General features: G+C 36.0%; 1 protein-coding gene across 2 annotated transcripts; it reads left to right on the top strand.

Annotated features, from left to right (window-relative positions):
- The first annotated feature begins 11,896 nt into the window (after positions 1–11,896).
- LOC145799756 (uncharacterized) lies at positions 11,897–16,653 on the top strand. Of its 2 annotated transcripts, XM_082889390.1 has the most exons (6): positions 11,897–12,207; positions 13,168–13,456; positions 13,797–13,850; positions 13,980–14,070; positions 14,158–14,400; positions 14,787–14,826. In XM_082889390.1, exons 2-5 carry the CDS (start codon positions 13,439–13,441, stop codon positions 14,256–14,258), a joined length of 264 nt encoding a protein of 87 aa, XP_082745516.1. In that variant the 5' UTR covers positions 11,897–12,207; positions 13,168–13,438; the 3' UTR covers positions 14,259–14,400; positions 14,787–14,826. The 2 variants fall into 2 exon arrangements, 1 of the variants encoding a protein (XP_082745516.1); XR_014341316.1 differs by lacking the exons at positions 13,168–13,456; positions 13,797–13,850; positions 13,980–14,070; positions 14,158–14,400; positions 14,787–14,826 and adding exons at positions 15,068–15,237; positions 15,993–16,653 and having other exon boundaries at positions 12,004–12,207.
- The last annotated feature ends 646 nt before the right edge of the window (positions 16,654–17,299 follow it).

Genomic DNA, 17,299 nt, shown 5'->3' with positions numbered 1-17,299 from the left:
TGTTGTAGCAGTATAGCCTATCCCACTTTTATCACTACTCATTTGTTGAGACCCGATGATGCCTTCAAGTGTCCTTGACCCTTTGTTCCACATATCAATCGTGGCTCTAGCAACTTTGAGTTCTTCCTCTTTCTAACCAATCAGCCCTTCCAACGTGGCTTGTGACATCTCAAGGATTCCAATCTTCTCTTCAAATTTGGCATAGATGCTCAGAAGTTCATTCCTTTCAGTTTCATAAGCTAGAAGCTTTCTGCAGAGGTCTTGCATGTCATTTCAGATCTTGATGACATCCTTTTTGCAGCTTAAATCTCGCCCTTTAGCTTGACATTCTCACTTTCACATGCTTTGAGCTTAAGTGTGAGTTTGTTATTGATCTTGGATAAATTAAGAGATTCATTGTAAAGCTTTTCATAAGCTTGTTGTAGGTCATCATCATCAATTTCATCATTGTCTTCCGAGGTTTCATTATTTTCTTTTTGCTTCCTTTCTCCTGGACCTCATCCAGTCGAGCAACTAAGGCATGAAAGTTGATAGATGGTGGTGAAGATGACTTTCCTTTTTCATGAAATTGACTCAGAATGTCCTATGCATCTTTGGCCTTTATGCAGTAAGCAATCTGTTGCTACTCTTCGTCAAAAATTGCTTCACGAATGGTAGTCAGAACTCTTTGTTTGCTCGGATTGTCAGCACTTTCAACATCCTCTTCAATGGCTTGCTAACCCTTAGGGTCATGAGCTCTTAGAAACATCCTCATTCTGATATTCCAAAACAGGTAATTACTCCTATCAAAGGTAAGAGCACGATGCAGATTCTAACCATGAGCAAATTCCACTAGCTTTGGAGGAGGTTGAGTGACATTAGAACAGAATGCCACGTAAGTACTATCTCCGTCTTCACCGGATTCGGTTTCTTCGGGTTCTTGCTCTAACTCACTTTCATCATCCCAAGTCACTGTATAGACTTTCTTCTAGTTCTTTTTTTATGGACATTCAAGAGCAATATGTCCAAACCCTTGACATTCGTAACAGTTGACACCTTGAAGTTTTGGGTTTTTCATTACTCTTATCTTTTGAAATAGGGCCCTTAAAATTATGCTTCTTTTTCTTTAAATTTTTTTTGAACTGTTTAGTAAACATAGCAGTTATTTTGAACTCTAGATCAAACTCAATCTTTGGTGTCTTTGCAGTCTCATGAGCACTAGTAAAAGTCACACTATCTTTTTGTTTTTTCTTAGAAATCTGGTGGGCTTCATAATTCTGCAAGTTTCCAACCAACTAATCAAGCTTGAGGGTATCAATATTCTGAGCCTCTTCAATAACTATAACTTTTGATTGGAACCTCTCGGGTAAAGACCTCAAAAATTTTCCAACAACCTTAGCTTCGGGGATTTTTTCACCGAGTGTAAAACAAGGATTCATGATGTCACTAAGTTTAGCATAAAAATCATCAAACGTCTATCATCACACATAAAAAGAGTTTCAAAAGTAGATGTGAGACGTTGAAGTTTTGATCTTTTAACAGAAGTAGTACCCTCATGAATAGTTTCAAGGATGTCTCAAGCCTCTTTTGCTACCTCACACGTGCAAATATAACGAAACTCTTCAAGTGTGACGGAGCAAAAAAGGGAATTGAGAGCCTTACTGTTCTAACTCGAGTTTTGATAGTCGAATGCATCCCATTTATCAAGAGGTTTAGGAATATCAACACCATCAATGGTGACAACAGGTTCACTCCACCCATAGATCACACAGTGCCAAACTTTCTCATCTATAGATTTTAAAAATGCTCTCATACGAGCTTTGCAATAAGAATAGTTTGTACCATCATGTAACGGAGGTCTATGGGTCGAGTTACCTTCGCGAATTGAATCCATATCACCAATCACACAAAATCACACTCCTATAGTTTCAATAAAAACAAAGAATGACCTGCTCTGATACCAATTAGAAACCTCAATGATTCGTGTTAGATCAAGATTTAATTGTACCAATTCCCAAACAATTAAAATGAACAATCTAAATCATCAAGCACGTACAAAAGTGATTTAGATTATTGTTTCAAAAACAATAAATTGACACAAACGATTTTTACGTGGAAAAAATCATTATTAGAGCACCTCCAATTGTGATTAAAAAATCATGGGCGAAAGGCCACAAATCAATCCACTATGAAGGAAAAAAAAATACAAAATACCCCAAAAAATTACCTAAACTCTGTCAATTTGCCTTCAACGATTTGTATATCTTCCACCGCAACCTTCGTCTCAGAATTGATTAGATTGATGTTGATTCCACAACATCCACGTCGACTCAATGATTGCGCACAGCTTCGAACACCTTCGAACACTCCATGCTTGAATCTCCGGATTCCACCGAAAAAGAACACTCTTGAAGATGATCACTCAAACAATCCTTTGATGTGAATTATCAAACCACGTAAGTTTAATACTCAAGTAAACATCAAAGGAAAACTAGCAAAATAGCGCTAAAAGAAAACCCTAGAGCCCCCAAAACAGATCTAGAAGCCTTAGACCAAAAAACAGACTTAAATACATATATATAGAAAACAGAGGCTGCGAACCCTGCTCAAGCGCAGGACTTGCCACTCAAGCGGAGTCACTAAAATGCGTGCAATAAAACAGGTCTACACTCGAGCGCTGGAACTCAAGCTCGAGTGCAAAAACATGCCTCCCAGTATGTTTGCAGACAAGCCAAACTACTGAGAAGGTGCAAACTCCGCTCGAGCACAACTTTGGCCGCTCTAGCGAGAAGACCAAAAAATAAGGAAAAATTACAACTCAATTAACTTAAGCTTGTTCACGGAATTGGCAACAAGTAAGGACCTAACATGAGAGGGATTAGAATTATGAATGAATGTCTTTTAGTAAAATGGTGGTGGAGGTTTGGGTCTGAGCATCAATCTTTGTGGAAAGAAGTGGCATGTAGGAAATATAATATAGCGGGTGGTAGATGGTTACCAAGTTTGGTTGGTAGAGGCTCTAAGTTGTGGTCTGATATCATTCAAATTGTCTTGTTTAATTCATATTTATATAACTACTACCTTAATAGTGTCAGGATTGTGTTGGGGGATGGAAGGAGAGCACATTTCTGGTCAGATAAGTGGGCAGGTAATGTATGCTTCAAGGAGGAATTTCCCAGGCTGTTTTCCTTATCTACTAATAAGTATGGTGTGGTTAATATGTTCTTCCAGAGAAGGAAAGTAGCTAGAAGTTGGACAGTGGGTTTTAGAAGAGCATTGCTGGCTTGGGAGGAGCAAGAGGCTAGTAGGTTGTACACTTTACTTAGTACAGTACCTTCACCTTGCAACACTAAACTAGATGAATTGATTTGGGCAAAAGATACATCAAGGATGTTTACCGTTTCTTCAGTGTATAATTGGTGCGAGTCTTTCCTTGGGCCTAAGCTGGACATGGCAAGAACAATCTGGAATAATTGTGCTCCACCTAAAGTGTAATTTTTTTGGTGGTTAGCCTGTCATGGCAAGGTTAAAACTTCTAGCTTTTTTGCAAAGAATTGGTATTCTTGATAGGAATGCCAATATTGTTTGTGTGTTTTGTCAAAATGACGTAGAAACAGTGGATCAAATTTTTCTTTTTTACCCTTTTGTATGGAGGCTCTGGTCAAATATTATAAAATGGTGGGGTCTTTAATGGGTTTTACCTAGTTCTGCAAAATGGATTGTTGCAGTGGTAGTCTGTGTGTAAAATGAAAAAGTTGGAAAAGAAAATTTGGGCAGTTATTCCTTTTGCCATTCTTTGGTCCACTTGGAAGCATAGAAATGACTGTGTGTTCAGTAACATTCAACCAAATTGGGACGAATTGTGTGATATTGTTAAGGTGAGAGTAACAATGTGGATCAAGGCTTCTCCAATGGCTGTGGTGTTCTCTGTTAATGACCTTGTGTTTAATTTGCAACAAGTGCAATACTACATTAGGAATGGTGGTTGAGTCTACTCTGCTGCTACTAGTTCTGTTTCATGGTATGCTCTGCTGCTGACACTACTTTGTGGTATACTCAGCTACTGGTTTGATCTGTTATGTTGATCTGTTGGGGTGTCCTCCTGCTGTTGTCCTACTACTAATGCCATTTGCTACTTCTAGCTAGAGTTTTTACTGATCTGTTTTGTGCTTTGTTGCTCTGTCCCTTAGTAGAATGATCTGTTAACTGTGGACTGTAATGGAGATATGTTGAACTGTTAATCTACTAAACTAATTTTGGATGCTCCAGCAGGGGGGTTTATTGCTAAATTGTCTTCAAGGGGTGTGCTACGTTGATTTTGATGTTAATTTACTAATCTGATAGGCTGGGCTGATATCAAGAGTTTTGCTGTTGTTGAGATGCTGCTAATGATGATCTTTGTCATTAGTTGATCCTAAAGGAATGTGTTGTTGTGATTTTTCATGATTGTAGTTTTGTGGTTGCTACAATTTGCTTGTTTTTGTTTTTGCTCTGCATGTTGGTTACTCACCAACTTGGAGCTTGGAGTTTGTGTTAGCAGATGATTTGGTGTGCATCTAGGTGCCAACCTAGTTGGGATTTTGATGTTCACTGTAATGCTTTTTGCACCCTTCTCTTTATTGATGTACGTTATCATACTCTGTTTGTTTTTCCATCAATAAAGTTTCTTTTTTGTTAATAAAAAAAAAATTGAACTGACCCTTGGAAATCCAATTATACTTATTGCACCCTGAAATTTCGCCTCTTATTTAATTATTTAATTTGTTTAAAATATTTAATGAATTAAAATTGTTGACTATTTTTCATACTTGAATTGGATTATAATTATTTACAATCTGTTTGATTTCATATCTTTCTATCTATAGTAGGATTTGAATTTGATTTTACTAGATTCACATTTAATTGGACTAGTTTATAGTGTGCCTCTTAAAATCTTAAAATTATGTTGATTTAAACATACTGTTTTTCCAAAAAACAAAGAGCACTTCAAATGTCACGATTTTTTTATAATAATTTTTATTAAATAAAACTCGATACAACTTTATAAATCTATCAAACGAATTAAAATCCTTCCTTTGTTTAGCCATCAATTTGGACAATCGTCCTAGTAACAAATTTATATAAGTTTTTTTTTAGATGGGACAATTTTTATAATTAATGAAACTAAATATGTATGGTTTTTCAAAGTTATTAAAAAAAAGAAGAAGAAGAAGAAGAAAAGAAAATATAAAAACAAAGAAGGGAATGTTCCTTTTGTTTGTCAAACAAATTTGTTATGAGAGTGAGCAAATAAGATCGGTCTTGTTGTTTATTTATAAAAACAAAAATAGATATGGAGAAAAGGAGGAAAAATTGTGTTTGTTATGTTAAGGAAAATATGTGATTCCCCACAAGTAAATCAATCAATGGAAATAAAAACTAATGCGGAAAAATTAAATCAAAAGCAACACAAGAATTTTACGTGGTTCCCTCAATGTGAGGTACGTCCACAGGATCGAAATCCGATTCCACTATCAACCAAAAAGTTTCCAAACGATTACAAACGAGACACGAATGGTCTCACAAACCACCCTTAGGTGAATTCCAAATAATCACAAATAAACAAAGAGGAAAGACCTCACCAAATAGATGAACCAAAATCTTCAAAACCAGAATTGAAGAAAACCTAAAATAACGAACCAAATCAACTTCAGAACAGAGGCAACATAACCATCAACAAATCAAGCACCCTTGACAAATCTTCACAAACTGTAATTATTTGGCACTATTACCGAAACCATATAATTGGTATAACAGTCGTACCTTTTGGTGAAAACAAAATATGTCCCTCAAATATATTATTGAATAATATATATTGTGAACTCTTGGGTTTTTCATAAAAACCCTAGTTATTATCAAATTGGATTGGGTCTCTACAAATTAGATATAATATATTAAAATATATTATACCCAAACCAAACCAAATTAAAATTCTTTAACCAAAACCAATTGGGTCTCTACAAATTAGATATAATATATTAAAATATATTATACCCAAACCAAACCAAATTAAAATTCTTTAACCAAAACCAATTGGGTCCCACACTCCAATAAGGAGGTATACCCAACAATTCCCCCCCTACCGACTTAGGTGGAGACATCAACCATACCCGCCAAAGTTCGGCACTTTAAATGTTTGTCAACATATTCGAAATATTATCATCTGTGTGAACCTTTTTGAGTTGCAACAATTTCGAATCTAACACATCAAGAATCCAATAGTATCTCACATCAATGTGTTTTGATCTCGAATGAAAAGTAGAATTTTTACTCAAGTGAATAGCACTTTGACTATCACAATAAAGCATATACTTTTCTTGCTTCAAACCCAACTCTTGCAAAAATTTCTTCAACCATAACTCTTCTTTGCAAGCTTCCGTAATGGCAATAAATTCAACTTCGGTAGTTGAGAGAGCAACACATTTTTGTAATTTAGATTGCCATGCCACAACTCCCCTTGCAAATGTCATCAAATTCCCTGAAGTAGATTTCCTAGAATCAACATCATCGACCATGTCAGAATCCGTGAACCCATCAAGCATCGACTTACCATCCCCAAAACACAATCATACCTTCGAAGTCCCTTGAAGATACCTTAGAATCCATTTTACTGCTGCCCAATGTTCTTTACCAGGATTAGAGAGAAAACGACTCACCACACCAACTGCATGAGCAATATCCGACCTTGTACAAACCATGGCATACATCAAAGAACCAACTGCTGAAGTGTAAGGAACTTTCAACATCTCTTCTTTGTCTTTCTCACTTGTAGGACATTGATTCGAACTAAGTTTGAAGTGACCCGCAAGTGGACAACCAACCGGCTTTGTTTTATTCATGTTGAACCTCTCAAGAACTTTTTCAATGTAGCTTTCTTGAGACAACCAAATCAGCCCCTCTTTGCGATTACGAACAATTTTCATACCAAGAATTTGCTTTGCTGGTCCCAAATCTTTCATAGCCAAAGATTTACTCAGCTCTACCTTCAACTTGTTAATCATGGTAGAATCTTGACCCACAATTAACATGTCATCAACATAAAATAAAAGAATAATAAATTTACCATCCGGGAAATTTTTCACAAACACACAATGGTTCGAAGTGGTTTTAGAAAAACCATTATTTATCATGAAAGAGTCAAATTTTTTGTACCATTGCCGCGGGGCTTGCCTGAGGCCATACAAATTTTTCTTCAATTTGCAAACAAATTCTCTTTCCCTTTCTCTACAATACCTTCCGGTTGCTCCATGTAAATTTCTTCTTCAAGATCACCATGAAGAAATGCGGCCTTCACATTAAGTTGCTCAACTTCAAAGTTCATACTTGCAGCCATGCCAAGTACAACCCGAATAGAAGACATCTTCACAACTAGCGAGAAAATTTCATCAAAATCAATACCTTTTTTTTGCCCAAAGCCTTTCACAACAAGACGTGCTTTGTGCTTCAGATTCTTGCCATCATTCTTCAATTTGAAGACCCACTTATTTTTCAAAATTTTCCTCCCTTTAGGCAACTTCACTAAATCATAGGTGTGATTTTCAAATAAGGAATTCATCTCCTCTTCCATGGCCTATTTCCAATCACCTTTCTTTGCATACTCAATTGCTTCTTGGTAGCTCTCAGGCTCCCCTTGATCAGATATCAATACAAATTCATTGGGAGGATACTTTCTTGAAGGTTGTCGGTCCCTTGTAGATTTTCTAAACTCAAGTTGTGGTGGCGGTTCTTGAGTTGGATGCTCTTCCTCAATTTCTGGCTCAACTTCATTAGGATTAGCATCATCCTCTACATCTTCAATAGGTGGCTGCATATCTCCCCCATTTTCATCATCAACTGAAGATGAAGGAGATGGATCCATGTCAATGAGATCACTAGTTTTTGGCTCCGGTTGATCACCTTTGCCAAAGTCTTCAACTGTTTGGTCTTCAAGAAATACAAGATCACGGCTTCGAATAACTTTCTTGTCGACCGGATCACACAATCTATAACCAAACTCATCACGACCATAGCCAAGAAAAATGCATTGTCTTGACTTGCTATCAAGCTTGGACCTCTCATCCTTTGGAATGTGAACAAAAGCTCGGCAACCAAGCACTCTCAAGTGCTCATAAGACACATCTTTACCGGTCCAAATTCTTTCAGGAACATCACCATTCAAAGGATATGAAGGAGACAAATTGATCACGTCAACTGCTGTCTTCATTGCCTCACCCCAAAAGGATCTTGGCAATTTAGCTTGTGAAAGCAAACACCTTGTTCTTTCCACAATGGTGCGGTTCATCCTCTCGACAACGTCATTTTGTTAAGGAGTCTTCATAACTGTCTTTTGGTGCCGAATACCTTGGCTGCGACAATACTCATCAAATGGCCCAATGTATTCACCACCATTGTCTAATCGGATGCACTTCAATTTCTGCCCTATTTCTCTTTCAACCATGACCTGAAAATGCTTAAATACTTCTAGAACTTGATCTTTAGTTTATAATAGAAAAGCCCAAACTTTCCTTGAATAATCATCAATGAAAGTAACAAAATAAAGTGCACCACTATGTGTTCTAACTTTCAAAGGACCACAAACATCCGAATGAATCAACTCCAAAACATTTTCTTTTCTAGAAGCAACATTTTTTCTGAAAAGAAACTCTATGTTGTTTACCTGCCAAACAATGAACACAAGTTTTAAGATGTGTACCTTTCAAACCGGGTAGAAGCCCTTTCTTGAACAAAACTTGCAGCCCCTTTTCACTCATGTGCCCAAGTCGCTTGTGCCACAATTCAGTAGAAGTATCATCTTCAAGTGCATTGACAACACTTTTACAAATTTTTTCTTGCATCGAATAAAGTGTAGTCATCTTACACTTAGCCACCACCAAAGAACCCTTTGTGAGCTTCCATATTCCATCATCAAATTTGTTGTTGAAGCCTTCATCATCTAGCTTCCCAGTAAAGATCAAATTGAGGCGAATGTCGGGAACATGCCTCACATCTTTAAACAACAACTTGCAGTCCAAATTTGTTTCCAAGAAAACATCACCCATGCCAATAATCTTGGACAAACCTTCATTACCCATTCGAACAAACCATAATCTCCTGTAGTGTAGGTAGTGAAGAAATCAACTCGCGAAGTCACATAAAAAGAAGCACCAGAATCAATAACCCAATTACTCTCTTGGCCAACAAAATTGATACAAGTATCTTCACAAACGACCATGAGATCATCGGTAGTAATTGTCGTTGTGTCTTCTTGCTTCTTATCCAAACTTTTGTCACGCCTTTTCTCCTTGTTCTTGAGCTTTCGGCATTCTCGCTTCATGTGCCCTTTCTTATGGCAATAATAGAACTCAATGTCTTTCTTTGAAAAAGAATCATCTTTTGATTTGTCACGGCTTTAATCACGACCATGAGGAGTCTTACTCCTCCCCCTTGTTTTGCTTCGGCCTCTCACAACGAATGCTACCGAATGAGAGGAACCCGCTGATTTTCTTCTAGTTTCTTCATTCAATAGGCTACTAGTGACTTGGCCCATTGTGACAACTCCATCAGGTGCCGAATTACTAATTGTCACAACCAAAGTCTCCCAACTTTCGGGCAAAGAACTAAGTAGCATCAAAGCCTACAACTCATCATCAAAAATAATTTTCATGGAAGCAAGTTGGTTAGCAATACTCTTTATTTCATTCAAATGTCCTAGAATGGGGCTGCCATCTTTATATTTTAAATTAACCAACTTACGAAACAAAAAGGCTTTATTTGTGGCTGATTTCTATCATAAAGACTCTGTAATTTTTTCCATAAATCATGTGCCGAAGTTTCAGTAGCAATATGATGAAACACACTATCATCAATCCATTGACGGATAACACCAACGGCTTTTCGATTAAGCCTCTTCCATTCATCATCTTTCATGCCCTCGGGTTTGTCACTATCACCCACAATGGGTCCATACAAATCTTTACAAAATAATAGGTCCTCTATTTTAGTTTTTCAAGTTACCCAATTACTTCCATTGAAGCTAGACACGCGACCCGCATTCCCCTCCATTGATTTACACAAATAAATAAACTCAAATAAACCTAAACTCTGATACTAGTTGTTAGGGAAAATATGTAGTTCCCCACAAGTAAATCAATCAATGGGAATAAAAACTAATGCGAAAAAATTAAATCAAAAGCAACACAAGAATTTTACGTGGTTCCCTCAATGTGAAGTACGTCCACGGGATCGAAATCCGATTCCACTATCAACCAAAAAGTTTCCAAACGATTACAAACGAGACACGAATGGTCTCACAAACCACCCTTAGGTGAATTCTAAATAATCACAAATAAACAAAGAGGAAAAACCTCACCAAATAGATGAACCAAAATCTTCAGAACCAGAATTGAGGAAAACCCAAAATAACAAACCAAATCAACTTCAAAACAGAGGCAACATAACCATCAACAAATCAAGCACCCTTGACAAATCTTCACAAACTGTAATTATTCGGCACTATTACCGAAACCATATAATTGGTATAGCAGTCGTGCCTTTTTGGTGAAAACAAAATATGTCCCTCAAATATATTATTGAATAATATATATTGTGAACTCTTGGGTTTTTCATCAAAACTCTAGTTGTTATCAAATTGGATTGGGTCTTCACAAATTAGATATAATATATTAAAATATATTATACTCAAATCAAACCAAATTAAAATTCTTTAACCAAAACCAATTGAGTCCCACGCTCACTGCAGGAAAAATGGATTTAGGCGGCGTTTTTTTAGCGACGTTTTTTTAAACGTCACTTTTATTCATATTTAACGACGTTTTATAAAAACATCGCATATTCTCTTAATAAAACGACGTCGTTTTGGAATAGGAGGCGTTTAAAACGCCTCCAAACACATTGTGCCTCACGCGCCTATTTTTTAATCTCAGAATACTTGTTAAGGCTTTTGTAAACCCTTATTTTGAATCCTCATGCCTCTCTTGCTCACCCTCAATTGCTTCTATACCTTGAGAGCGATTTTGATTCAGAGCGATTTCGATTTGAAGCTTTGAAGCTCCACTGTCTCTCTCTCGCTCTCTCTCTCGATTCATCCTTTGTTCTCTATGATATCGATCTGAAGCTCTGAAGCTCTGGGAGATTGCGAAGAGAGTAGAGGGGTTGAATTCGATCGCAGAGGAAGTGATCTCAAGAGAGGCTGTGCTTGATTTCTCAGATCGGTCTTAGAGCGATTTCGATTTTGAGATTCATCTTAGAGCAATTTCAATTTTGAAGTTCTCTCTCTCGATTTCGAAGCTTTACTGCGAGGTATTGATTTCTCTCTCTCTCTCTCTCTCTCTCTCTCTCTCTCTCTCTCTCAAGCTCTTCCTTCTCTTCTCTCTCGATTTGATTATTGAGATCTATTGTTTATTTGTGTTGTGTGTGTGTGTGTGTATATGTATACATATATATAAATGTTTTGTTTCTTCATTTTTTTCCCCCCACTATGTCACTGTTTAGTTTACCTGAAACTTTAGTTACATTTTTTTCTAACCTTCTGATATGTAAAGTTTTTATTTCATCAAGCTCCTCATTTATCACCTCTTCGTGCTTAGCATTTTTTTTTCTATGAAGAAATGATTGATTGGAAATCTAACAGTATAGATGTTCAGTATTATAATATTATTCTTAACAAGGAGATTCTGAGACTGAAGTGATTGGGCTTTTAAAAACATTTTCCAAGAAGAAGTTGATAATATATTCTCTGGAGTTGTCAAAGGAATGGCACAAAACTGAAATTGGAAACAATCATGTTTTAGATAAACCAAGCAAGAAATTTTATTTTTGGACATCACCTGTAAGGCCAGATAGCAAAATGTTGTATAAGGTAATTCAAAGAGTCAAAATGTTGGCTCTATTTGGCTTCCTCATGCCCTATAGACAACTTTATTTTAAAAAAAATTTTCACTTTCTTTTCATGATCTTAGTACTGATACATTTTGGCTTGGTGAATTTTAATTCCTGTTGATAAATAGACCACGTTGTTCTTGCAATGGATTCAGTTTCCTCTTGGGATCAATTTATCTAAATCTGAGTCAGGTTGCTAGAGCCACCCAAAATTTTTCACCATCAATGAAGATTGGTGAAGGAGGCTTTGGAACTGTCTACAGGGCCCTGTTACCAGGTGGTCAGGTAGTTGCCATAAAACGAGCAAAGAAGGTAAGCTGCAGTTTTTTCTCATGGCCTAGAATATACTGTTTCTGCCATATTAATTTTGCTCACAAGATAACATTAATTTCTTGCTACATCTCTAAAAGGAGCTGTCACATTGTGGTGAATCATATAATGCCTCAAATCACAGACTCTTCCCAAGTATTCTGATGACATAGCACCCTGAATGATTCTTTTGTTTATTTGATGTGATATATGGACAACATCATCTATATCTCCCCTCTGATTATTGATGATTGGTTAAAAATAAGAAAAATAGCTCATTTGATTTTAAAGCATACCTTGCTTTAGCTTTGTACAATTCTTTGATTTTAAAGCATCTATCTTCAATTTTTGGTACCTAACAACGGATTCCACCTAAGCAATCACCCACCCCACACACATTTCTTTTTTATTTCTGTTTTTCTTATTTGTAAATGACAATGAAGACCATTTAGTTTGTAAGAAGTCACATGCCTAATAATTATTGTAGTAAAGGAAAAATCTCTATGACACTCACATGAACACAAAAACATTACGGTGTTCAACAACTTGTCTGTCCATGGAATAGAGGGAGGTCAGAATCCACCATCAACAGTGAATTGTGATTACTTGAAACCATGTTTTGCCTCTCAACTCTCCGATGAAACATGTTTTTAACCACCCAAAAAACAAATTCTCTTAAAAGATTAGTGTACACACAACTGTGTTGGGTAAAAAGTGAAACTTAATTGCAATTTTGGGCTGGCCAGAAGTACTTTACAAGGCTTCCAATTTCTGAAACAGAGTAGATTGTAGAACTTGTAATTCAGCCTACAAAAACTAATATGTGATTATGAATTATGAAGTGGAAGTTTCTATAGTAACTATGCACCTGATGGGCTTTAGTGAATGCACTATTCCTTTATACCTCCACATTTGCTGATTGTGGGCATGAAATGTATTTACTGTACTCATGGTTGTAACTAGGCAGGAGAGCAAGGGCGCTCCCCTGTGCTGATTTTGAGCATTAATGAAGGCAATCATCAAAGGAAGCCAGCTATTGTATTTTTGCATAGCACACATAAGTGCAAAGAGTGGTTACGGCCATTGCTTGAGGAACCTATTTTGAGGTTTTCTCAGACCTGCAGTTTTCATCAGATTGACTTTGTTAACACAAGAGATCATCTTATATTTTTCCATTTGTTTTAGGCATATGCTTCGCGTGGATATATAGCTGCTGCCATTGATTCTCGTTACCATGGAGAGCATGCCAGCAGTATGACCACCTATTGAGATGTGTATTGAATACTGATATTTTTATTTAACTTTGCAATATGGGCCTGGTCAAAACAAATAAATAAATAAACAAAAGAAAAAATTTGTTCGTATTCTCTTACTATATGACCTACCACCTTATTCAGGCAAATAGTTTGGTGTTGGGCATGATCAAAAACTAAATCTGAGCAAGTAATATTCCAAAATGAGCGAATTTTGTGTTGCTGCAGTGAGATATGACTCCTATGGATTCTCTCATGTTTCAAATCTGAGAATGAGTTCATAACCCAGGTTGAGAACAACATTGTTGTCCCTAATATGGTTTTGCTACTATCATGCAGGCTCTCGTTTCATCATGGAAACAAGGTGATACAATGCCATTCATATTTGATATGGTAATTTCTTCATTCGTTCTGTTTTGAAACATATAGTTTGACGAGTCTGTAACAATATATATCAAATATTTCAAAATCCAATGTAATTAATGAATAAAAAAACTCAACTGAAAACTTTGCATTCTGCAGGTCTGGGACTTGATAAAACTGGCTGATTATCTTACACAGAGGGAGGATATAGATCCATCTAAGATAGGAATCACCGGTGAATCGCTTGGAGGTTGGAACTTGGAAGAACAAAATTAAAAAAAAAAAAACATAAATTTCATTGTTGCTATAACATGCATAGAGTAATTCTTAAATGTAGGAATGCATGCGTGGTTTGCTGCTGCTGTTGACACCCGCTATGCTGTAGCTGTACCAATAATTGGGGTTCATGTTTGTCATATCCAAAGTTGTATGCGATAAGTGAGGATTTCTTAAATCTTTGTATTGGACAATGGTACGGAAGAGTTGACTATTTATGCAATATGGTCTTCGGGCTTTCGATGGGCTATAGACCATGACAAGTGGTACGGTCGGGTTGACAATATCAAGGCTGTTTTTGAAGGTGAGGCACAGAAAGATGGAATCAATTAATTTCAAACATAAAAAAGATAAGGGAATTAACTATGACTTAGTTTGTAATTCACTTCTACGTGTTTGCTCTGAAATCAGCAACTTTTACTACAAAATTCATTTTTGTGGAGGTTTCTCATATTCAAAATACTTTGATGTTGATATTTGAGCACTTCAAAGTAAATTCCAACCTGTAGTTGTAACCATCCATAAGAAACAGAGTAATCAATGGTTAAACTGTAAGGACCTTTTGTAAATGTTTGCATAACTGACTCTTTATGGGACATGTGTCATTCGAAGTTTTTTAGCTTCTTGAAGCATAGTTCTTGAATTGAATGCATCTATTGTTTTTGTGATACTACTAGTTTTTGGTTTCAGAAACACGGATTGATCTAGGGAAGAGTGCTATTGATAAGGAAGTGATGGAGCAGGTCAGTTACAGTTCAATTCTATACATCTAAATAAGCTGCAATATTACCATGTATTTTTATGTGTTTATAGTTTATAGATGTATATATAAAATTATATAATATGCTAAATAAAGTGAATCTTATGATTCATGATTCACTATTCTCTCATATGCATATTTGTGAATGGAGGTCACCTTCTACATGTTTCTTTTTTTTTATATTTTAATGTTTTGATGAATTGGTTTGCAGAGGATCCAACGAATAGACCTAAGAGTATTGTTGATGTTAGATGTGGAATTGGAGGCAGTTCTAGATATCTAGCTAGGAAATATGAAGCCCAATGCCAAGGCATCACCCTGAGCCCCATCCAAGCCCAAATGGCTGAAGGTCTTGCTGCTTCCCAAGGATTAGCCAACAAGGTTTGTGTGAGCTTTATTATGCTTTCCACTTTTTAGCTGGTTTTTGAAAATGAGCAAGGGAGGTAATGGAAACCCTTAGTGTACCTATATTTCAGTTGAGTCTATGAGATTATGGTATCTTGCCTACCTCCATGGAGTATATGTTGTCTGCATCATTTAAATTATTCATTTTATGAAATCTCACTTACCTTTTAGAGTTGCTGTTATCTGCATCATTTAAATTATGCTGTTGAAGTTTGGTTGGTGCATGGGTTTGAAAATTCCATTTGGTCCTAGTTAAGAGTATAGTTTATCATCCTTTCACTTCCTTAGAATAGGAGAAGAAAACTATTGCATGGAATAACCAATGCTCAACTGAGCCTCAGGGGAGGTTGATATTTTCAAGTATTGCTGTGGGATATTTCTGATTTCCATGCTACAATTATGACTGAAAATCAACAACCCCCATAAGATTTGTCATAGAAAGCTTTCTTTGAAAGATAATATTTAGTTATCTGAACTGTTGTTATATTGGTGTGGGGGAAAAAATCACTACGACAATTATGATTATTCATTTCATTGCAGGCACACATATAATTGTGATTTATTCGTTCAATTATATTGATTTTAGTTTCTCACTGTTTTTTTGTTAGACACATTTGATGGAACTCATTGAGCAAATGGTTCCTGTCTCTATTCTATTTTATTTGCTTGACTTTTAGACTATAAATGCTAGCCATGGATGATTTTGTGTGACCAAGGTGAAAGATTTGCAGGTTTCCTTCGAAGTTGCAGATGCTTTAAATCAACCATTTCCTGATGCACAATTTCCTGTCTCTATTCTTTCGTTTCAAGATCTTCTGATAAACTTGAAGATAAGTTCATTACAATGCATGTAGACTCCTTGATTTGAGTTTCATTGCAGATATCTGCATTTTAGTATAATTAACTATACAGAATCTATTACATTGGATATGTCTCGTGTTTATATTTTGCTTTTGGGGTTTTATAAATTTGATTTCCAATCTTCATTCTCTGTTGACTATTTCTTTTTCCTTTTCATGTCAGCTTTCTGATTCGTAATAATGTGCAGAAAATTACAAATTATATGAAGAAGTTGGAGAAGGTGTCAGCGCCACTGTTCACCGGGCTCTCTGCATTCCTTTGTGTTGACTGGGATTTGGGAATGTATCCTGCTCAAAATTGTTTTTGTTGTACATGAACCTATTATGATTAATTGAATACGAATCCCTATTCTGCAGTGTAATGATGTGTAATATGCTTGACTATTCCATTGCATCTGCATGTGCAAGCAAATGACTTAACCTATTTTTTCTTTTTATTTTTTGATTGTGTTTGTTGTTTGATTTTGGTTCAGACACAATCATGTAATGTTTATTTAGTCAATATATTGAAGTAGCTGTAAAATTTTATTCATATTATTGTTATTTTTCAGCTTTATTTACAGGTATGTTTTTTAGTTAAATATAACAGATTCAGAACAATTTTTTTTAAAAAAAAAGAGCTATAACGGCGTTTTTTCAAAACGCCACTACAGTGCCAACGGACATTTTTTTTAAAATAAAAAAATCTATCACGGCGTTTTAAAAACGTCGCTAAATATTGGATGACGTCATTTTATCATTATTTATCGCATTTAGCGGCGTTTTTAAAAACGCCGCCTATACTAATTTTACGACGTTTTTAAAGCGTCATAAACTTATAGCGACGGCCGCGTCCTCGACGTTTGGTGATAAGCGTCACTAAAGGAATTAGCGGCGTTTTTCATACATATAGCGGCGTTTTAAAAACGCCGCTAAAAGTCATTTTTCCAGCAGTGGCTCCAATAAGGAGGTATACCCAACATGTTACAACTTAGCTTTGTTTGACAAGGCATGAAAAAGTAAGAGTCGAAACCAAACTATGTTAATTAGAAATCTTAAAATTATCATAAATAAACAAATAAATAAGAATTGTAAGAGACAATGACAAAAAATCTAACTGTTTTTCAAGATATTGAAACTTGCTGGTATCGCCCTTAATGCAATCTAGTTGGTGTATCTTTTCCTGCTTCTCCTACATG

Source organism: Camellia sinensis, chromosome 1, assembly GCF_055761805.1.
Source record: "Camellia sinensis isolate YWXY chromosome 1, ASM5576180v1, whole genome shotgun sequence".
NCBI classification, from domain to species: Eukaryota; Viridiplantae; Streptophyta; class Magnoliopsida; order Ericales; family Theaceae; genus Camellia; species Camellia sinensis.
The sequence above is the reverse complement of the archived record's forward strand: the minus strand, read 5'-3'. Positions and strand labels throughout refer to the sequence as shown.

Excerpts from the sequence above, each read along its gene's own strand:
- LOC145799756 (XM_082889390.1), top strand. Across the intron at positions 13,851-13,979 it reads TGCCATTCATATTTGATATG|GTCTGGGACTTGATAAAACT; the intron begins GTAATTTCTTCA and ends TGCATTCTGCAG. Across the intron at positions 14,071-14,157 it reads CACCGGTGAATCGCTTGGAG|GAATGCATGCGTGGTTTGCT; the intron begins GTTGGAACTTGG and ends TCTTAAATGTAG.